General features: G+C 35.8%; 2 protein-coding genes across 2 annotated transcripts; one reads left to right on the forward strand and one right to left on the reverse strand.

Annotated features, from left to right (window-relative positions):
* Nucleotides 1-3,921, forward strand: LOC125679309 (uncharacterized protein K02A2.6-like). The gene has a single exon (XM_048918438.2). It carries the CDS (start codon nucleotides 1-3, stop codon nucleotides 3,919-3,921), a length of 3,921 nt encoding a protein of 1,306 aa, XP_048774395.2.
* A 13,121-nt stretch (nucleotides 3,922-17,042) lies between these two features.
* LOC130046379 (uncharacterized) lies at nucleotides 17,043-23,484 on the reverse strand. The gene is made up of 5 exons (XM_056143089.1): nucleotides 21,203-23,484; nucleotides 20,037-20,156; nucleotides 19,884-19,950; nucleotides 18,949-19,058; nucleotides 17,043-18,619 (listed from the first exon to the last, which is right to left on the reverse strand). Exons 1-5 carry the CDS (start codon nucleotides 21,246-21,248, stop codon nucleotides 18,483-18,485), a joined length of 480 nt encoding a protein of 159 aa, XP_055999064.1. The 5' UTR covers nucleotides 21,249-23,484; the 3' UTR covers nucleotides 17,043-18,482.
* Nucleotides 23,485-24,795: the final 1,311 nt, after the last annotated feature.

A 24,795-nucleotide genomic window follows, 5' to 3' on the forward strand; every position in this document is an offset into this window, starting at 1 on the left:
ATGGCAAAGGCATTGCAGCTACCTGCAATAAGTCCGTTTGATGTAAATGGTGACCAAACCAGTGTCTCACAAAGGTGGGATAAATGGAAGAAAACTTTTGAATTCTACCTAACAGCGTCCGGCATTACAGATAAAGCGCAAAAAAGGGCTCTGTTTCTGCATTCAGCGGGAAGTGAAGTTCAGGAAATATTCGATACCCTCGGTGATACGGGAGACGACTTGGAGGGCGCTAAAACGAAATTGGATGAGTATTTTCAACCAAAACGGAACATAGCGTTCGAGCGCCATTTGTTCAGAAATGCGGCACAAGGTGAAACAGAGAAAATCGACAGTTTTGTGACTAGGCTGCGCAAGTTGGCCGTGACCTGCGAGTTTGAAAAGCCAGATGACAATATTCGCGACCAAATCGTTGAAAAGTGCAAATCGTCAAAATTAAGGAAAAGGCTCCTAAAGGAAAAGGAACTAACTTTGAAAAACGCGATGGATATAGCCCGAGCTGGCGAAATTGTAGACGAGCAAGCAGACAGATTTAAGGGCAGTGAAACGTTTTCAAACTCTGATGTTAATACTGTCAGACCGTCGGTGAATCACCCAAAAAGGTACGGGAGTGAGAAAAGTTCAGAGAGGGATGTCACGTGTTTCCGTTGCGGGCGCAAGGGCCACATTGCAAGGAATTGTACAATCACTAAGGACAAAAATTGTAATAAGTGCGGAAAAAAGGGACATTTCGCAAAAGTGTGTAAAACGAAATCGGATTCCCCGCGCACAAAACCAGGTAGGGACCGCAGTACAAAACATGTTCATTTAGTACAGAGCGAATCTTCGGAGGACCAGTTCGCGTTTGCCGTGCACGACAAGTATACAAATGGCATGATAGACATTAATGTGGGCGGAGCTACAGTGCAAATGCTAATCGACTCTGGCGCTACCTGCAACATCGTAAACTCCGATATATGGAGCGCCATCCGCGCTAACAACGAGAGTATGTCCCTATCGAGAAATACCAAAAGATTGTTTTCTTACGGATCAAAGGAACCACTACAAATACTAGGAACTTTTCAGACAGTTGCAAAGTATGGGTTACGTGAAACATCTGCAGAATTTGCTGTCGTTAAAGGTGATTATATTTCCTTACTAGGGAAGGATACAGCAGTCGAGCTAGGAGTTCTACGTATTGGAGTCGAGGGGTCAGACTTTTGTTCTGTTATAAGCGAAATAGATAAGATCGTTGCCTCAAGGAATACTGTTTTCGATGGAGTAGGGAAGCTTAAAAATTTTCAGCTTAGAATTCATGTCGACAAAACCGTGACTCCAGTAGCACAACCGCTACGACGCTTACCATTTAATGTAAGAAAAAGCGTGAACAAGAAGCTTGAGGAGCTGGAGAAGATGGACATAATTGAGAAGGTAAACAACCCCACGGCTTGGGTATCACCACTTGTCGTTGTGCCAAAGAAAAACGGGGAAATTCGAATTTGTGTCGATATGAGACGGGCCAATACTGCAGTTCAACGTGAACGATACCCGATCCCGACGGTGGACGAAATGCTGGAAGACATGAATGGCAGCAAGGTGTTCTCCAAGCTTGATTTACGTTGGGGATACCACCAGATAGAGCTGGACGAGGAATCAAGGGAGATAACTACGTTTGTGACACACGAGGGCCTCTATCGCTATAAGCGCCTCATGTTTGGAATTTCCTCAGCATCCGAAATCTACCAAAGGGTGATAGGGCAAGTCATTCAAGGAATTGAAGGAGTCCGAAATTTGTCTGATGATATAATTGTTTACGGAACAGACGAGGTGGACCATAACAGGAAGCTTACAAAAGTGCTTGACAGATTGGCAGAGAAGGGACTGACTCTAAATAGAGAAAAGTGCAAATTCGGTCTGTCGAAAATTGTATTCCTCGGACACGTGATTTCGTCAGAAGGAATCCGGCCTGACCAAGAAAAAGTCCAAGCAGTATCAGAGACCAGGACGCCGACGAATAGTTCTGAAATAAGGAGTTTTCTTGGACTAGCTAATTACTGCGGGCGTTTCATACCGAATTTTTCGACGATTGCAGCCCCACTACGCGAGCTAACAAGGAAGAGCACGCACTGGAGGTGGACGCAAAAACACCAGGATGCGTTTGACATGCTTAAAAAAGCCCTTGCAAGTGCTGAAGCACTAGCATACTACAACCCAAAAGCCGAGACGAGGATAATAGTGGATGCAAGTCCCGTAGGACTGGGAGCCATACTAGCACAGAAACAACCAGACGGATTGTTTAAACCAATTGCATATTCAAGTCGATCTCTAACCGATGTAGAGCAGAGATACTCACAGACTGAGCGCGAAGCGCTGGGTGTAGTGTTCGGTTGTGAAAAGTTCCACATGTACATATACGGACTAGAGTTCGAAATCTGGACTGATCATAAGCCACTGACCTACATTTACTCTCCAAAGTCAAAACCACCAGCCAGGATCGAGCGATGGATTTTGCGACTACAGCCTTATAAGTATAAGATCGTCTACATACCTGGACCAAAGAATGCTGCTGATGCTCTATCGAGATTGAGCCGAAATCGGGTTGGCCGAATACGCCACATTGCAGAGGAGTACGCGTATTTCATCGCAGAAAATGCTGTACCAAAAGCACTGACCATCCAAGAAGTTCGTCAGAAAACATCGGAGGACCCAGAACTCGCGGAGATTATGAGGAAGGTCAAGACGGGGAACGGCCGTCTGAGTCCAAAATTTCGTACCGTGGAGGCGGAGCTTTCAGTCGTTGACGGAATAGTATTACGTGGATCGCGCATCATATTGCCCAAGTGCCTCAGGAGGCAAACAGTATCCCTGGCCCACGAAGGACACCAGGGTATTGTCCGGACGAAACAGAGACTAAGAGAGAAGGTATGGTGGCCAGGTATCGATATAGAAGCCGAGCGATTTGTCAGAGCGTGTCATCAATGCCAACTTTTAACAAACAGCAATAGACCCGAACCAGTTCGAACAACTGTTTTACCTGACGGGCCATGGCAGGATCTGGCTATAGACCTTATGGGACCGTTTCCCTCTGGGGAATACCTATTAGTCGTTATAGACTATTTCTCCCGATTCCAGGAAGTAGCCATAATGAAGAAGATAACTAGCGAGAGGATCATCTTCCAACTTGAAAGTATGTTCGCAAGGCACGGCTTACCTTACAGCATGCGGAGTGATAATGGACCACAGTTTGTGTCGGAGGAGTTTAAGGGATACCTGGATTTAAATGGTATCAAACACATTCGGACCACACCATACTGGCCGCAAGGGAATGGGGAAGTAGAAAGGCAAAACCGAACATTACTAAAAGCTATAAAGGCGGCAAACGCGGAACGTAAGGATTGGAGACGAGAATTACCAAAGTTCTTACTTGCGTATCGCACGACCCCGCATTCTACAACTGGAAAAAGCCCTGCAGAGTTGTTGTATAACCGGAAAATCCATACCAAGTTACCAGAGATGAGTAAAAGGATCGATCACCAAGAATTACGAGAAACAGATGCGAGACAGAAATTCAAATTCAAAAGAAGGGCGGACGAGAGGCGTGGCGCCGTAGAGTCCAAAGTTGAAATTGGCGACACAGTTGTACAACGTCAGCCTAAGCGCGATAAGCTGTCAACCGAGTTCGCGCCTGAAAAGTTTGTCGTGAGGGAAAAATGCAGGAATGCAGTGACACTCGAAGATGAAAATGGATCATCAGTAAAGCGAAACTGCACAGCTGTAAAGAAATTCATATCGAACCGCGAAAATGAAACAGAATCGCGTGAACCGGAAATTAGCGCAGAAGAATCCGGAGATGAATCTGATAAAGACCGTTCTGTCACAGATACCGTAAGACCATCCCGGGAACACAAGCCACCTGCGTATCTAAGAGACTATGTGACCACTTGAAGAAAAAAGGGACCTGACTTATTATTATTAGATTATAATTTTCTGACTTCTTAGATTAGTTATTAGATTATAATAATTTTGTTTTGATGTTATAAAAATGAGTTTGTTAGCATTTTAAAATTTAAATCAACAGGCTGTCATTTCTAAAATTTTAAAAATTTGCTTTTGTCTAAGGTGAAGAGGGATGTAATGTCTATATCTTAAATAGTTCATTCAGATTAAATGTTTTCCCACACTTAGGAATGTGCTCTATCAGCGAAAGCTATATATTTAGTATTAAGTCAGTAATTGATGTTGACAGCCTCAGCCACGCGGTTTGTGAAATTGCTTAGTTATGTAGTTTAGAATTAAAGAGTTGAATTGGACAGACGTGTTCCTCTTATGAGTGTCTAGAGCACGACAATTACGGACAGTACAGGAAGGGCTTATCTTGATGGGTGGTGTATTTCTTAAATCAACATATTCCAAGATTATCCTGTTTCTAGATCGAGTTGTACGTTTTTAATGTGCATTTTTGGTGTGTTCTTTAAGTCACTCAACTTAAAAATTAAGATTTTGGACAGGTAAAAAATGTTTTTTGAAGGTTAAGAGTCTATTGAATTTGATAATGACTCATATGAAGTTCTAAATGTTCCATACATAATTTTCAAAAGACATGAGCGATTCTGCCTAAGCAGTGAAACATCTCAGAATATTGAAAATTTAATATCCTAAAAAATGTATATTAGAAAAATGAGAGATATTGTTTACTTTATAATATGTATATGTGTGTATGTGTCTGTGTGTGTGACTGTGTGTGCATTATGAGTTTAGATATTGACTATATTTGTCACATTGGTTAATAATAGAGGTGCATGTCATGAAACAAATATTGCAGCTTTTCATTTCGGTCCAAAATTCTTTCAAGTCTTTGAAAGTTAAAAACAAATTGTACATATACAAAATTGCAAATGTGGACGGTGGATCACATCCCTGAGGGATCCACAATTTTAATGATTATAGTTTTCTTTATTTTTTAATGTAAGCATATTCATGCAAAGTGAAGATAACGAACAGTGATCAATCTCATAACTCCTATAAGCAATACAAAATAGATAGTTGGGCAAACACGGACCCCTGGACACACCAGAGGTGGGATCAGGTGACTAGGAGGAGTAAGCATCCCCTGTTGACCGGTCACACCCGCCGTGAGCCCTATATCCTGATCAGGTAAACGGAGTTATCCGCAGTCAAAATTAGTGTGCCCAGAACGGCTTAACAATCGGTATGAAACACGTCAGAGAGCATGTAGTATCTAAATTCATCTGGAAGTCCAACTCTTAACAAATCCAGTGGGGATGTGATCATGAGAAGGATGCAAAGAATCAATACATGAAGATAATGCCATCAAAGTACACCGGTTTACAATGGCATGACAGTGGATTTGTGATCAACCCAAAGTATCCACTCATGGGAACTCGTCCAGAGGGAGAGAGGGTGTCAATGTTGTGATGGTAAATTTTTGGTGGAGATCAAATACCATTACTACCAAAGACAATCGAGCAGTAATGCATTTGAATAAGAAGCATGTCTACTATTATCAAGTTCAGTGCCAGCTACTGATGTGCAGTTTGAATTATTGTGGCTTTGCTGTATGGATATTAGGAGATTTTTTTGTTGATATAATTGTGTGTGATGATACTTTCTGTGAGGAAATGCTAAAAAAAATGTGAACAGTTCTTCACAATTTAATTAAAATCAGATCCTAAGATACGCTAACAATCGCTATAATACTTACGCAGAGTATACGGCGCGGATCTAAGAAGTCTGATTTTAATTAGATTGCAGTTCTTCAAAAAGGTCTGGGCCTCCGTGGCAGAGTGGTTAGAGCATCGCGCTCATCATCACACGGCCTCTCACCTCTGTCGGCGCAGGTTCGAATCCCGCTCGCTCCGGTAAGTGAGAATTAAGTATCCCAGTTTACTTCCAGAAGGTCGATGGTCTCTTCCCAGGTACATTGTATCTGGGTTTTCTCTTCCACCAACAAAAACTGGGCGCCACCAAATAACTGAAAAAATTGTTGAGTGTGGCGGAACACATCAATCAATCAATCAATCAAAAAGGTCATTTTTCCTGAGCTTGTAAGAAAGATATATTTAAGACCATTGTAGGAAGCTGCTTCATCAACTCCATCTACAAGTCAGCAGGAAAATTGCGTTTCTCAGAAAGATCATTTGCACCGCAGAGCTCCATACAACAAAGACAGAGACAATGTTGGATGTGACAGTGAAAATTGTCTATATGTATTGCTACATTTCAAATGCGCTGGAATCAGAAGAGTTACCACAGCCCAATAGTTCTGTAAAGAGTGCAAAGATTAGGCAACTTTAAAGTGTGGACCCATGTACATAATGTAAATAAGTTTCTTTTTATACCAAAAGGGGAAAACACTGTCGTCTGCAAGGCGGCCTGATGAGCTTTTACAGACCGAAACAGTAAAAATTATGAATTATATGCAATGAACATTCATTTGTCATTCAATTCTGTCTGATATTCTTTTTGAATTGCTTACACTCAGCTTCAAGTAATATTGTAATTACAATAATTCATTAAAATCCAAACTATTTCTTATACCGTGTCGGTTATTACTGATGGTATTTTGTTAATTCAATTTCAAATCTCAAAGTCGAGTAGGTCAAACATTTTGACAAATATCTAAATTCAGATTATTCAGGTATTTTCTGTTTGCACATCGCTACATAGATGTAATTGAAATGTAAGGTGAATATAACTAATAGTGACCAATCACATAACTCGTATAAGTAATACAAATATAGCTTTTTAACAAAGCTTGCCGTCTTTAAGAACAACCTTATACAGCAAACTGATATGAATGGTACATTTTATATAAAATCAAGTTTAAAACAAAACACCTATTAGAAACTACTGTACAATAATTCTTCTTGTATGACCTTGAAGTAGACATGATATTTGTACTAAAAATAGAAAGAAAAGCAGATGCTCAGCGTGTTTAATTTTTCACAAAACAAGAAACAAAAACTACTAAATAGCTGAAAATTGCCAAAATTTTATCAAGAAGTATTATATGGTTTGCGTGCAAAAAAAAGACCAATTCTGTTATTTTTTGAATTATAGAAAAGTTTTTGATAATTGTTATGAATAAGATTAAAATGTCAGTTTCGTTATATTGCAATTTTCTCTTTCTTCTCTTCGTTTTCTCTTTTTTTTTAAAGATTGAAAATCCTGTAAAATTGTTAAGTTGTACGTAAATTAGATCATCACGAAATTATCGACCAATGGAATAAATTAGAATTTCACATCATACATTTTCTACCAATCACAAAGGAGAGGAAGTGCATTGTCCGAAGACTGTAAAATACATGCACTTCAACTACAAAATAGTTGGGCAAACATGGATCCCTGGATATACCAGAGGTGGGATCATGCCCCTCTAATCTATCATTCATAAAAACCTATAGATATTTCAAACCCTCAATAATTTATCCATAGATGTCATGTTTGAGATATAGCGGTTTAATTGTATTGTCATTTGGGCATTTCTAAAATAATAAGAAAACGAAAATGAACATATATGATATGCACTTTCTATTTTATTTATGAAAACAAAAACCGTTTTGCCCTGTCAGAGCCCATCAGGTTGCCTTGCAGACATTGACAGTTTTCTTTTTATTTTGGTGTGTTTTATTATCTATATTATTGTGTTTATATATTTTTTGATATTTTGTTATCAGTTCCTCACATTTGTTGTTGATACTCAGTCATATGACACAACAAACGCACACAGATTTGTCAATGCACAACAAGCAGCTGTGATTTTGTCCATGGTTGACACATGTTCTGTCTGTAGGTAATCAATTGGTATTATGCTTTGTAGAATGGTGTATTTGTTCCGCATAAATCCAATAATTTCTTCCACATGTATTCTTGCGCGGGCAATTTTCCTTGTTGATTCCAATTCCAAAGGGGGCAGCTGTTGCTTTCTTCTTGTTAAAGAGGGTAGTTCAGTTCTACACTCTCAGCAATGTCAAAAACTCTATCTGCCAAACTAATGTCCCCTGACAAAGGTTTTCTTAGTAATCCACAGTTCTCTGTCACATATTTGTCAGGCACTCGTCCACCATATCCACTGGATAGAGATGAAATAGCTCCCTGTAATTCCTATAAGATATTCTACTGTGTTATGGTCTTCGTAGTTACTCCAGGTTTATGTCCTTGCTAGAAGAGTAATTATTGAAAGTTTCCCACCAAAGTACTTTCGGAATTCCGTAGGCATTGACATCTGTAACTCTTCTCTTTCTGAAGCATTATATTCTTACATGCATAATTTGTTTCATATCTAAGAGCAGTTAGGAGTCACCTTAAATCTATATCCTAAGTCTTGAATGCCTAAATTATGCCTGAGTTTTATCAATGTGAGGACCAATTTTTAATTTCGTAAGAGTGTTCCTTGAAGTATACATTATGTGTGGTTCAAGGAAAGAGAACAAAATCTTAAGTCTGATATAGCAAAGTCCAGTATAATGTTTCATCCCAAACGTTTCTAGACAGAAAGCATCCGTTCCAGCGCTACGTTTGTCATTTCCTTCTTCAGTCCCTCTCGCTGGTCTTCAGTTTATTCCTCTTCACCCACACACTCAAACGCTCCTCCAAGACGAAATGTGCCATTTGGTTGTTCTCCTGTTTCAGTCTCCTCTATAACATTAATATTGCCGAGAAGGCTCTCATCTGCCTGAAACTGCATTGTCGATGTAATTCTGGCCTGCGTTCTGTCATAGCACTCCATGGAAGAGTCAAATCCAAGTAGCTCTGTTGGTGCAAGATTTAAAGAGAGTGCACAGTCTGGATTGGTCTTGTCATACAAGTCGGCTTTTGGCCCTGCAACCCCCCCCCCCCCCAAAGCATGGGTGTGAGATTTAATTTAACATAATAGATCAAAATGCATAATGTAAATGTAAAGTTCTAGTACAAAAACATATTCAAATATGCAGTACGTGAACATATTCTGATATCATGAATATTACAGATTCATCAGAAATGGGTGTATCATATAAGAATATTATTATCTTGTGTTGTTAAATAACAATATGACACATATGGCAGCAGGAAATAATGCTACCGGACAGAATTAAGTTGTAAAATATTCACTTTCACCAACAGCAGCTTCCACATACAATCCAAAGCACAATGATTTGCAAAAAAGCACTTAACTTAAAATACAACATTACCCTAGAGGCATGTTGGTGCCACAGCAAAGTTGAAAACATTACATATACAGGTACCTCTCTTTTTGTAATTTCCATATTTTCATAGGTCTATGTAATGGTTTGAACTTTGCTGTGGCACCAACATGTCTCTAGGGTCATGTGTTTTAAACTTGCATATAATATATACCATTTTCTTAATGCTTTCGTTTTAATGTGACAAAGTCAGTCCTTTTAGCTCTCTCAAGAAGAGTTTGGAAATATTCTTATTTATGCCTATGTAACACATAAAAACCTCCTCTGGCATCTACCTCATTCCAATGACCAGAATTTAAACAAACTTGAATCTTCATTTGTGTTTTAATTTTGGAATCTGATCAGACATATTTGTAAAACTGTTAAGATGTAATACTTCATACCAATTGCGACCGTTCTTTGGATATTGATTATGGCTACGGATTACTCCAGTTAATTGATCAAGATATAGGTTTGACGGGGTATTATTGGTATGCATGGAAATTTTCAGGCAATTACAATTAAGTCAATTTATGCATAAATTCATATCGAGTCAGTGTATATATGATGGTAACCAACAGTGATCAAGCCTATAACTCCTGCAGTATAATGAATACAACATTCAGAGTAGGCAAATATTAATCCCTAGATATACCAGAGGTGATATCAGATTCCTAGGAAGAGTAAGCATCCCACGTCGACCGGTCACACCCACCGTGAGCCCTATACATGTATCTTGATAAGATAAACGGAGAAATGTGTAGTCAAAAATCGATGTGTAAAGAACGGTCTAACAATTGGTATGAAACACGTCAGACAGCATTTTACCAATGACATGCCTTTTTTAAAATTATCCTTCTGTCTCTAAACTATGGACAAAATTATCATGAAAGGTGAAGGTAACGTGGTGATCAATCCCATAACTCCTATAAGCAATACAAAATAGAAAGTTGGGCAAACACGGACCCCTGGACACACCAGAGGTGGGATTAGGTGCCTAGGAGGAGTAAGCATCCCCTGTCGACCGGTCACACCCGCCGTGAGCCCTATATCCTGATCTGGTAAGTACATGTATATTTAAAATTATGCGGAATTTGATTGCTTGCACTACATGATCTAATCATGATTTAGTGCCTGTTCTTTTCTCTCTTTTTTTGTGGATAATATATAATTTCAATTATCTATTTAAACTGATATTTCTATTCGTTTGAATAGAAAAAGAATTTCTATTTCCTTGGCTTAACCGTCGAAGGTCAGAAAATTTGAATTCCTTTAAAATGAGTATACGTATGCTTGCTCCTCCTAGGCACATGTTCTTTATCTTCGCCTTTCATACGTACAATATCCATTCTCTCAGGGTACTATCACATCCATGTTCATTATCCTTAAATTCAGCTTAATCAATCTTAAATTCTAGTTAATTGATCATACAATAAAACCACTAAAGCACAGAATGCACACTGAAAGCCTTTATTTACTCTAGTACAACAATCAAGACAATGATGAACATAAAGGAAATTGAAAATAAAACATTAAATGAACATAGAGGAAGTTAAAATTAAACATTAAATGAACATAAAGGAAGTTAAATTTAAACATTAAATGAACATAAAGGAAGTTGAAAATAAAACAATAGAATCATATATTGAAGCTATTGAAATATCGATTATGATTAGATGGCGGGAATATAGCATCGCTAAATACTTAAGACAATAATCATATTTAAGAGTACTTGAACATTAAATGAGGAAGACAAGGAGTTGTGATGTCTTGATATCTACCAATCAACTAATTCAATGTAATCATGTGCTGATATGTAACATGGATGACAAAAAAAATCGAGATCTTGATATATAATGTCATAATTGAAAAACATTGGCTTTTAACAAAGAAGTGGAACACGAATTACACTGGAATCATCTCGCCATATATATACGTTCTGCTGAACACAAATGAAAAAATCATGTAAAAATCTACTGACATAATCTTTATAACTTCCATAGGTAAAACAATACCTCAAAAAAGTTTTGAACACATTTCTGTTGAGTAAATAGTTGACCAATATACAACAAACAGTTGAAACTGACAGTCTTGTTGAGAGCAGCAGTCGATCATAATACAACATATAAGTTGAACACATTACAGGTTTTGTAGTCAATGATTAGTCAAAATATAAGTTGAACACATTACAGGTTTTGTTGAACACAATGATTAGTCAATGATTAGTCAAAATATAAAAACATTCCTGGTTAGTATGATAGTTACAGTCAGTTTGAACACATTCGGCAGGAATATATCAATATTAAATACTGTTATCTAGAGAACTATAATTCAATGTAACAAAAAAGGTTGGAACACACTGAAAATGAAAGTAGGTCTAAATACAAAAGATAATACTAAAAGTGATATTGCTGAAATGTAAAAACAAAACTACACCTGAACGTACAGTGTATAGATGTTTTTAAAAAAAATCAAAATAAATGCAAAATATAGTGCAAACATGAAATTGCTGTCTGAATTCCACATGTGAAAAACGTAAAACAAAACTTCATTTGAACTTTCAGTATAAAGAATTTAAATAAACAGTCAAGAGCAAAAAATAACAAGAGGCCCAAGGGCCTAGAATCGCTCTTCTGATAAATTGTACAACCCCACCATTTCTATTCTTAGCCTCTTAGTATTCTAAATCTTTAGTTAAATCCTAAGAATTCAAAAAAGTAGGTCAATGTGACCTACTTTTTGGTTTACACATTTTGAGAACCCAAGAAATATCAACTGACAAAGTTTGATGATTTTAAGCCAATTAGTATCTGAATATTGAAATATAGCTGTCAAATTCCAATCGTAGGTCATGGCGACCTACTTTTTGGTCAGCGAAATCCGAACATGCAAGACCCATCAACTGACAAAGTTTGATGACTGGAGGTCAAATAGTATCTGAAATATATAAATATAGCCGTCAAATTCCAAAAGTAGGTCAAGGTGACCTACTTTTTGGTCGACACACTCCGTAGACTCAAGATGCATCAACTGTCAAAGTTTGATGATTGTAGGTCAATTAGTGACTGAAATATATAAATATAACTGTCAAATGCCAAAAGTAGGTCACAGTGACCTACTTTTTGGTCGATACACTCTGAAGACTCAAGATGCATCAACTGACAAAGTTTGATGATTGTAGGTCAAATAGTGTCTGAAATATAGTAATTTAGCTGTCAAATACCAAAAGTAGGTCACGGTGACCTACTTTTTGGTTGACTCAAACCGAAGACTGAAGACGCATCAACTGACAAAGTTTGATGATCCTAGGTTTTACAGTGCCCAAAATATGCATCTAAAATTGAAAATGTGAAATTTGAATATCTGCAAAATTCAAAAAGTAGGTCACTGTGACTTACTTTTTTATAAATATGTTTCACGGCCTCAAGATGCATCAACTTACAAGATTTGATGATTCTAAACCTCTCGGTATTTGAAATAACAACTTAAAGTATATCTATAAATGATAAGCCATAAAATTCAGAAAGTAGGTCATGGTGACCTATTTTTCAGTTGACGCATTTCAAGATCCCATGATCCACCAACTGACAAGCTTTGATGATCATAGGCTTCAAAGTGTCCAAGATATGCATCAAAATTAATTTTAAAATAAATACCTGCAAAATTCAAAAAGTAGGTCACCGTGACCTACTTTTGAGACAACTTAACACAAGGTCCTAAGATGCATCAACTGTCAAAATTTGATGATCCTAGTCCTTATAATGACTAAAATATCAAAGATTCAAGGAAATATAAATTTAGGTCAACTTTGAAGTGACCTTGAGACCACGCCCTTTGCCCCAGGGTAATGCCTTGAATAATTTTTAATCTACAACATATCCTCATCCTTATGTGTAAGTTTGGTGATAATCTACCCAGTGGTTCTTGAGAAGAAGATTTTTTAGCAACCACTACTTTTGTTTGTATTTTCCTGATTATCTCCCCTTGTTAAAGGGTCACATCCCTCTATTTAGTATGTCTGAAAGCCCTTGGGCCAATGATACCCTGTAACAAATTTGAAAAAAATTGGCCAAGGGGTTCTTGAGTTATAGCCCTTTTTCTAAAAAGTTTACGCACACCGCACAAATAGCCATAGCATTAGCTCTTTGAGCCTTCGGCTCAGAAGAGCTAAAAATAAAAAAAGTGATGTCAAATATAACCACAGTTTGTATACATAAATATATAGAGACTTGAATGAATTCAAATATTGTAAATTCATTAATTCAGTTGATACATAGTTTTCTAAACAGAACACAAATTCTTAAAAACTTCTATATTAATTCACCCGACCGTTTGTATGAACATTTAATATTTTGGTCAATAAATTAAATATTTGATCCATAATCCCCACTTATTAATTTCCATTTTCAATTATAAGGCAAGACTTTGTAACTTATATGTATCTAAAAAAAAAATGACAATACTCATAATATGTTCTTTTGAACTCTTATAGTTTCGCTATATTAAGTGCAAAAAGGTAATTAAGAGCCATTCTTTGTAACCACTTAAAAAAATTCGGCACGCATAGTCACCGATTTTCACGAAACTCACCTGAATGAAACATCTATATAACATATTCAAGAAAATATATTTTAAAATTAGATAGTGATCATGGTTGCTATGGAAACAGGTACAATTTTATCAAGTTTGGCTATTTTCTAGAATTTGGTAGTTTTGGCACAAAAGTTGAATATAAAACATTATGAATAGTCTTAAAATTCTAATTTTCATATTAAATTATAAAACAGATCCCATATTTTTCATTTAAGAAAAAAAATGAATAATGGACAATCCTAAGTGATTTTTATAATTGAACAAATCTGTAAAATTGTGTTTAAATTCAATGGTTTTTATGTCTTAATAACTTTTATTCGCATCCACCTCAAATAAAGTGACACAAGTTTTTAAAACAACTAATCTATGTTCTTCATAAATCTAAACTAAAACTTTTGGGAATCTGCCTATTTCATACAATTTGAAGTGAATGATTTATGGGGGGAAATGCATTCTGTAACCAAGAGTTATTCCCCTTTGAAACTCTTCAACGTGATAAGGCAGTAAAATTACATAGAAACAGAAATAATATGGCGGGATAATGTCTTACTGCATGCTGACAGAAGTTTAGACGAAGACATGTGGCATTCAAAATATTCTCTCCACTCACCCACACGAAAGGAGAAGGTGTGAGAGACATATCTCAGAGTACCAGAGTTCTAGTAATACAAGTAATTATTCTATTTACTTTGAAATCCATTCACAAGCCTAGAATTAATCAACTTGATCACAATCATTTGATGTCAAATGTTTTCATAGACATTGTGTACAATTATGAATTTCTCTAGATCTGCCATATAGCATGACACATGTATATGATGTGTGTGCGTGCTAAATATTCACCCTTCAACTCGCCACTGCTTTAGTTGTATTGGTATGACGTCAAAATGTAGACTGTGGCGTCACACATTACAGTACTTAGATCTACTGCAGCACACTTTATTTTGTAGGGGATCGTATGACTAGGGTGAAATTGAGATAATAAATGCAAAATCGTTATCATTATTTGTTTTATAATAGAATGAAGTAATAGAATCATAAAAAAAATCATAGATATTTATTCATTTGAAAAATGCATGACCTTTCGTTAAATATATACATATAATTTAAGAAAAGAGACGCCCTGTTGTGATTAAGCCATTGAATACTTTTTTTTTGCTTTTGCATTGATACATGCCAAAACATTGAATAAGCTCTCCTTCGTGAAATAAAGTAATGGGTCATAACATTGAATTTTATCTCTAATCTTTTCTACTTGTATTAGTTCGGGGTGGGGGGGGGGGGTGTTGGGGGGGGAGTGGTTATACATGTACAGATACTCAACTGAGAAGTGAATTGAGGTGGGGACACTATTCAGTTTTATTAGTTATCCATGTATTAATTATTCTTTACTTTTGATGATACTTTAAAAACATTATCAATTCTATGAATAAATTCAATTAATTAAACAGAATTGAAATATTGTAGAAATACCAATACTGATACACCTTAGCCTATACATGTTATGCATGGGAAAATATTTTAGAAATACCAATACTGATACACCTTAGACTATACATGTTATGCATGGGAATTTACTCTTATTTTTTTCTTTTTTGTTCAGCTTGATTTTGTTTTCATTTTACACATGCCACTAACAAAACAAAAGTATTTATTAAGGACATACAAGCAACATTTCTGACATTTTCTCTGGATTCTTTCTCCATTTTCTCGATATAAAGAGCTATTGTATGATTTCGGAAATAAATTCAAATTTTATATTGTAGTAATATTACTATATTTATATACCGGCCTGGATAGCTTAGCGATTAGATAACCTATCTTGTAAATGCAGGGGTCCTGGATTTGATCCCTTCTTTGCTAAAATATATAATTTGTACTGTCCTTATATATACAACCTTCTTTAATACATAACTTTTGATTGCAACAATTAGAAACTATCAAAATACTGAGTACTGGTGTGCTATCTCTAAAACAGACATGGTAATACGACGTACCCCAAAATTTGTTTTGTAGAAACGAGACAGAGTGCACATTCATGAAAATTGATATATATTATTGAGAAACGTCGCACAAGTCCTCAAGTGATAAAACACAACAAAACAATTCTCACTGTTTTGAATATTATAATTAACCCATGTGTTGATTAATTGAGGTCATATAATCAACTTAGAGTTTAGATAAAACTAAATCTAGATAAGAATACATATATTTAAGTAAGTTATTACCTACCGTAAGAAAAGGGTTTGAATAAGATTTCATTCAAACATAATTTAAGGAATACATATTGCAGCTACATGTAGTAGTAGATGCAGATGACATGGGGAGAACAAGTAATACATTTTAGATGGGACATAAGATTTTGATATGCTTGCATATATTCATCTTGGTATTTCTCTTAAAATTAATATTATTTATTGATTTTGTAGGACTTGTCATATTGTTATTTTGGTGGGGGCCAAGTCAGAAGCATCAGTGTATGGTCGATGCTTATGTTGCCTCAAAGGATATGAAAGGGTGTGGTTCATTTAACCGGAAAGAAGCAGATCACATTATATTTTAGTTGCCTCTATGCTATTGAGAAGACGATTAGCTATGATGATTATATATGTGCAAAATTAGAAAATGAAAAAGATTGTGTGTGCTTATCTTGTCTATTTTGTAATATATGATTCTAAAATAAAGGTATACCATTTATAATAGGATACGATTGTGAAATATTCATCATCGGAACCCACTGCTCAAAGGCCGTAATTTAAGCGCCGAGCATAGGCCTAAATTTTGCAACCCTCACTGACAATGGTGACGTCTCCATATGAGTGAAAAATTCTTCGGCGGGACGTTAAATGATAATCAATGAATCAACCCGTGGGTTCCAATGATGTCAGATATTAAAGATATTGACTTTCCCAGCATACTAAATGACTTCAATATGACCATCATTAGTATGTTACAGTTACAAGCAAGATCTTCTTATGATGTTGAAATATAATTCACATACCTATGTTTAAAAAGATACGTTAAACGAGTGACACTGATGAACGTCCATAGAAAATAGAGGCCCTCAATTGTTTTGAATCAAATGCCAAGGTCACAAGTCAAGGTCAAAATACTTCCTCGTAAGTAACTATGTAAATTGTCAAGTCATGTATTAAGAAATGTTAGTTTAATAGATTTCATACATGGTACTGGCATAATATTTCTTGCACATACATAGTAAGCAGAGCTAATATTGAACTGCAGAGGGGGGGGGGGGGGTAATTCCTCATGAATCAATGATAAATTACAATCTTTATGTATCCTATTTAGTTTATTTAACTTGAACAATTTTTTAAGATCAATGATTCAATTTCAATGTCACACTTAATTCGATTGGCAAGGTGAAAAAATGTACATGATAGTTTGAAATAACTGAAATATTCAAATATGCATTTTCTAAATATGGTAGTTATTTTGATGAATTCTAAAGATATACAATGCAATTTGTGATACATGTACAATACACAGAAATCATGCACATTTGAAAAAAAAAAACTAAAACAAAAATACTATGCATTGATTTAATTATCTGTTACAAATTAAGAGTTTTTATGATTGAAGAACATGCATGATGTATAACAAAATGAGATTTACTTGAAAAGAATGTGAACATCAAGTTTGCTGTTTTGTGATATTTTGTTACCATAGCAACAATGTAATATGAATTATCTATCAGTATTAATATTTTATCAACTTTAACATTGACTTCAGTTGAATCTGTCTATAAAAGCATTTTTTTTTTTTTGGTCTAAAAATTTATTTATTTTGCATGGATTTCGAATTTGAAAAGAAATAGCAATTTTCGTTTCCATGGCAACCAACATGAATTCTCATATTAAACTTGTTAAAATTTAAAATCCAACATCAGTAGCAGTCGGTTATTAAGATTATATACTTTGAATACATAGAAAATTGTATTTTGAATTACATTGAAAAATGCATCTCTACTGTCATATCATGAGGAAATGCATCATTTTGTTTCCATGGAAACACAGCTTAGATGGTAGATTCCCAAACATGTCTCATTGTTATATGATAGTACTATATCTAATGTATGTTGTACAAGCATTTATAGATTTCAAGCTGAATGCAGGAATTTTTATCCATCATTCAAATTTGCCTCAAAATTAGTTTTTTCAGAATGTATCAAACAACCCTCTTTTCCAGACAGAATGAAAATATAACAGAATTATTCAAACCTTTAACTAAATATCAAACTAAATAATAAAAATGCTATATATTATCATTTTATAATGATTAAATAAGAACTCAAACAGCTTAATCCAGCATAGTTGAATAAAAAATGTCATTTTTCATGTGAAAATTGACTCTTTTGTGACCTGAATGGCATGCACGTGTTACCATGGCAACATAGTTGCATAGCAACCAAATTATGATGGTTTTACATTACTTATGCCAGATTAAGTCGATGTGCCAAATTTGAAAAAAAAATCGGTAACAGTGCGTGCCGGACCCCTTATATAAATGTTTAAGTGGTTACAAAGAATGGCTCTTAATTACTTCGAGTCTACTAGCATTAAACCTTTTGAAGTCTACATTGTTACACGACATGAATATGTATCTATTTGATGTCATGATTGATTTGTGTTGCTTTTGTTGTGTTGATGCCAATAGACATTTTGATTTTATGCTAATAAATTGTAAGCAATTTTGAGTGCAGAAAGATCAGATTTAACAAACTGCATCTAAATAACACGCATTATTGGATTTTTCTTTAGACATTCCTGTGCCAGCATTGGACATGTTGGAGTTTTCTTTAGGCACTCCTGTGTCATCATTGGCTATATTGGATTTTTCTTGAGGCACTCCTGTGAAATCATAAGAATACATATGATAACAAATTTTGTAAAGTGAGAAGAAATGATATATAATCGCATGTTTTATAAATTATATCAGAAATCACTTAGAAATCAAGAATTGCTTGAAATGTGACCGGTCAACAGGGGCTGCTTACTTCTCCCAAGCTCCTGATCCCCCCGCTGGTGTTTAAGGAGTATGTGTTGAACCTATTCTAAATTTATTATTGTGTACAGGATTTATAAGATTGATCACTGTGGGTTATCTTCACCTTTTTCAAGTTAACAAATGCTTTAAAACACCATCATAAAGAGTATTAAACAATGTACGATTTACTTACTGTAAACTACTTTGAAGCACGCGATTAAGATGAGGATGGTAATCATGACAATTGCGGGACTTATAGTCAATACTATCTTTGTCGTAAGAGTACTGTCAACTTCATTTATTCTGCAATGGAATCGTAAGTTGTGTGATGAAAATTGGAAATGAAATGCCCGTATGTTTTCAAGAAGAACATAGTAAAAGTAAGTAGATATCTGTTTAAAAAATTGAATTATGTCACATTTTGCGCTGTATTGATTGATTTGATGACGTAGCACAATACAACTGAACTTTTAAATATCAACTAACACGAAGCTATCCGAAATCGCACACCATATGTTGTACGATTTTGAAGGAAAAATCCAATTAATTTGTTTTTAGCGTGTCGTTTGAGGAAATTGTGTAATTTTTTTTTTTTTAGATATTACAAATACCAAACAAAATGTTGGTGTATTAAAATGTTTTCAAAGAAAACATTTAACTATCACGATAGTGTAAAACATCGGGCTAAAATGTGTTCCGGTGTTTGTTTTAATCAGTATTCAATGATGTTCTGTATGTAATATGAGACACACTGATTTTGACAACGGATAACTCCGTTTACCTGACCAAGATATAGGGCTCACGGCGGGTGTAACCGTCCGACAGGGGATGCTTACTCTTCTTAGTCACCTGTTTGCCAAACTCTCTATTTCTTATAACTTATAAGAGTTATGAGATTGATCGCTGTTCGTTATCTTCACCTTTCATAACTACATCAAATGTCAGAATTCGACGAAAGGTGACCCAAATATTTTGTATGGGATATGATATGCTGAAATAAAGTGACACGTAATATCTTTCTTTGCGTGAGTGCATGATTATTTACATTTCATGAATGATCAATTATCAGTAGTAAAACAAAATACAGCTGGAAATTGAAGTGTATTATATGAACCATAATAAACGTACTCAAAGGTCTTCTTTGCTGTCCCAATCGTGTTGGTCTCGATTTCGAACATTCGGTAGCAGTCTGAATCTACAAAAATACCAAAGACCGCTTTAAATTTGAGAAATACGAACTACTGTAAAATTTCTCGCGCATTTATACACATGTATACTTACATTTGTATGTCTCTGTTGAGTTGTAGTACAGAGGACATGGAGGGTCAAAGCCCGTGCAGTTCGTTGAATAGCTGTCCCGTATAGTTTTGTATCCTGTATTGAACTCAGCACATCTACCAGCTAAAACACAATTTAAAACTTCCAGTTTAATTTCACAATGTATATCTACAAATTTATGTACATTTGTTTTTGACGAAAGATGACAGAAAATATAAACCGTTTTGTTCTTATCTCCGTATATGCTAAACTAAAATTCATAACGTGCTTATATTTATAGATTATGAAAGGTAAAATCGTATCTACTTTCATTTTGGTAAAATGAGGTGAATATAAAAATGAGTTCAAACATATCATAATGTGAAAATACGCTTAATAATACATACAAAATACACTTAATGATACATACAAGTTTGTTAATCCAGTGGAAATATCTAAAGTCCAAGTTTATGGTTTTGTATATTGTTGTATATAAAGACGGTTGTTACTTCTACATAATGTACGTAAAATCACTGCAATCGTATTATGAATACATTATAAAGTACATATTCAACATCACACAGAGATGAGAGGGTTTTCCCATGAAAATCAAACAGTACAAATGTCTTCGTTGTGCAAGATAACATAGTTTCATTGGTTGATATATCTGTATAGGATGTATATTATTAATCATCAGTTATGCAATTTTACTAATTAATTAGCTATTGACAACACATGGTTTATCAATTCATGATCATGTTCAAATACATATTTGTCGGATTGAAAGTTAAAATATTAATCTTTTTAAATTCGCAATTATCATACAAAACACTGTGTGATGTTTTGTTGGTATATTGCTTCACCCCCTTCCGAAATCTTTAACTAATGTTGAAGCGTCACCAACATTTGGTGAAGTAACATAAATTTTGATTGTGTATGGTCGTAGCAGTGATGATTCTTTATCATCCCAACGCCTACCGTGACACGGGACCCCCGTTTCTGATTTTTACTTTTAATGCTGGTTTTGGTGAAGGTACAATTACTACCTATCTTAAACGTCGGGGGATTGACATGGTGCCAGGATCGATCCCAGACCTCCCAGTCGAGAAACGACCACCCTGATCACTTGGCTACTTCATGACCGGGAAATTTAATGTAATGAGTAAAACAACAATATGAAGGAAACTTACACAAAATATATCTAGATGTTGTGCAAACTTCTACCAATCCCGTCATATTTTCATTGAATGCACAGTGATACTGAAACGATTTACACGTGGTGTGATTGTATCGTGAACAGTTCTTCTTTCTCTCTGCAGCTTCGTATTGCGTCTTGTTTGATGGACATTTGTCTACTGTTTCAGTGTCTTCAGTGATTCCTTGCAAGCACTTTCAGAAAGTTCGTATCCATTTGAAACCCATCCGTTTAAACATAGGGAGATGTTTAGTGCAAAATGTGCGAATTTCATTGTTATGAACTTGTAGCAAGATTGATGGCTGATGGAAAAGTGAAGATAAAAAACAGTGATTAATCTCATGGATACAAAACTAAGAGTAGGGAAAGTACTACTGACCCTTGAAAACAGCACAAATAGGATCAACTACCTGTGACGATAAAAGCATCTCCTTACGAACGGTCAAACCGAGAGTCCCTTATCATGATGAAGTAAACGGGGTAATCAATAATCAAAATCAATATGTGAACAACTGGTAGACAGACTGTTCAGACAGATGACGTTTATCTTTTCTAAAATTACCATCGATTTGCATTAGAGGTCAATCATCACATCGCTTTATCATTTGAACTGATGTGAGAAAAACTGTTTTATATAACGACAAGGGAAGGGCAATACACAGTAACAGCTATTTCGTTTACCATACAGTGTTTGTGAATAATGACTCAGTTTGTTAGATTTTCTTGAGTTACTATAACAGCCGACCGATACCAATAGATGTATCATCCCCAGGCGATGAGGTTGAGTGGGCTACTTACCCCACCTTCTTTTTGACAACGTAATTGAATTGAATTGCTTTCATGTACTGATTGACAAACATCCACCTCCTTCAACGATTTTAAGATTGGGGCAGAATTAAGTTTTTGTTTGTCAACAATTTTCAGACAGTTGTCAAATTGTGAAGTCAACTTTTTCTCCATCTGCCACCACCTAAACCCACTTTTTAAAAGAAAGATGCTACGTGTCTGAATTCACTGATGGTTACGTATGCTTATATATTGAAAAGTTGCTCAAGTTAATGCAGAAAACGAGATATCGTTGAACGCACTAAGCCACAATATAATCAATATTCCATATTGTGAGGCTCTTGCATCTACAGATTACTCCGTTTACCTGAAGAGATAGGGATCAGGGCGGTTGCGGCAGGTCAAAGGGGATGCAAACTCTTTCTAGGCACCTAATGCCACCTGCTGGGTTTCTAGGCTCCGTGTTTGCCCTGATCGCAATTTCGAATTCTTTATATGAGTGATGAGATTGACAAATGTTCCTTATTTCTACCTTTTCCATTATCTAAATCTGCACTGCGGCGTTAATGAGCAATAATTCTGAGCGATATTTCCTCTTATAGTATTACATGTATCTGACACAATATTCATAGAAAACAAAAATCTAGACAGCTGAAAAATCAACTTTTCCATATGAATGTATCTTTTGTAATATTAAAATATTGAAGAAACTCTGTATTTTGGAAATATATGTTTAAAGTAAATAGATAAGCACGTACAAGCATATTTATGTGTAATATGAGCATAGACAGAAGCTGTTACAAGCGTTGTGATGCTATGATGATTGGAGTGGAGCCCTGCTTAAAGACTGGATAATGATATCTATTTATGTTATGGGGTAAATATCACTGACACGAGAGTGAGTCTCAATTTGACGATGACCTATTTGAGTAGTAAAACACACATAAGAGTGAATATGTTTTGCACTGAGACTGTTTTAGACAATACAGAATATCATTGCAAGGAATGCAAATTGCTTTCTATCATCATATAGCTAATAATTCATTAGTAATAAAATGTTCATAAATTCTAGAGAATTTTAGTGTGCAATATCTGGGCCATTATTGCATGTCAACTTTTCATGAAATAATAGGATCCGCACCGAAACGTCCCGGTGAAAGATTGATTTATTGTATATTGTTTAACGTCCCACTCGAGAATATTTCACTCATATGGAGACGTCACCATTGCCAGTGAAGGGTTGCAAGTTTTAGGCCTATGCTTACGGCCTTTAAACAGGGAGAGATCTTTATCGTGCCACATCGACTGTGACATTGGGCAAACATCTCGTTTGGTCAGAGGATAGTATTGAAGGAATACGGAGCGTAAGTACCAGAATAGACACATGTGATGACGATGAAATAAGAGGAAGTGAGAAAGTTGATTCAATGCCTTAAGTTAATACAACTAAGTCACCAGGATCAGAAAAGGCGAATATAACGAACAGTCATTAATCTCATAATTCCTATAAGCAATACAAAATAGAGAATTTGGCAAGAATGGATTCCTGAGGTGGGATCAGTTGCCTAGGAGGAGTAAGCATCTCCTGTCAACCGGTCACACCCGTCGTGAGCCCTATATCTTAATCAGGTAAACGGAACAATCCATAGTCAAAATCAGTGTGTCAAGAACGGCTTAACAATCTTCAAGAAGTCACTAGATACGCTACAAGAGGTAAGCTACTGAAAAACAAGTTGATGGTACAGGGGTTTCAACAGTCTCGATTGAAGTCAGCATTTCGCAAATTCTATGGTTGTTATAACGATCTAGCTCGGCAATACAATCTATCATTGGGTCAAATGCTGTCTGACGTATTTCATAACGATTATTAGGCCGTTCTTGACACACTGATTTTGACAACGGATAACTCCGTTTACCTGATCAAGATATAGGGTTCGCGGCGGGTGTGATCGATCGAGCGCAAGAGAATTGTAGACAATATGGAAAGATTTAACCTGTTCAGAAATAGGTAGTTTAGATTCTTGGGAGGTACATGTAGGTCAACATCACTGCAGTTAATAACATCATTAGATAAATGGACAGAGATATCAGATCATGGTGTATACCAATACAGTCTATATGAATTTTATGAAACGTTCGACAAAGTGCCACACAGAGTATGAAAGCTTACGGAATAAGTGACTGACAATGTAATTTTGGATTGGGCAATGTCTAACTGAACGTAAACAGCGTGTGCAAGTAAATGGAGCAAGATCGAATTGTCACAGAGTTACAAGGAACATTAAATAGGCCAGTATCGTTCATACTATTTACCAAGATCTGTAAAGACGCAGTCAGTAATAGCCACTACAAACACATACAAGAACACCTTGATCAGTTGTTCAACTGGAGTTAAAATTGGCTCATTAAGTTTCCTCCATAGAAATGAAAAGTGTTGCCAATCTACAACCGACATTATGTATATTCAGAGAAATCCTACACAATGAAGACCTATGATGGGAAAGGGAAAATATTGAAGCAGAGAAAGATATTGGAGTACATGTAACGGTCGACACATCGTCGGAAAACCACGGTTGCTCGCTTTCTGTTTACCTCCAGTGGGACACAACGCAGGTATTTTCGCATAACTCATTAAAATGCATGTCCTTACGTGGCCTATTGAGGACCAATGGGAATCGCAGTAAGTATTCCCAGAACTCAAAGTGTCAGTTGTAATGGCGGCGACCATGACAGTGTGTGTTTTTGTTATGCTATTAAAGATATATAGATGAAAACTCCAGATTTGGCACCCAAATGGCTAAT

Source organism: Ostrea edulis, chromosome 7, assembly GCF_947568905.1.
Source record: "Ostrea edulis chromosome 7, xbOstEdul1.1, whole genome shotgun sequence".
Taxonomy (NCBI): Eukaryota; Metazoa; Mollusca; class Bivalvia; order Ostreida; family Ostreidae; genus Ostrea; species Ostrea edulis.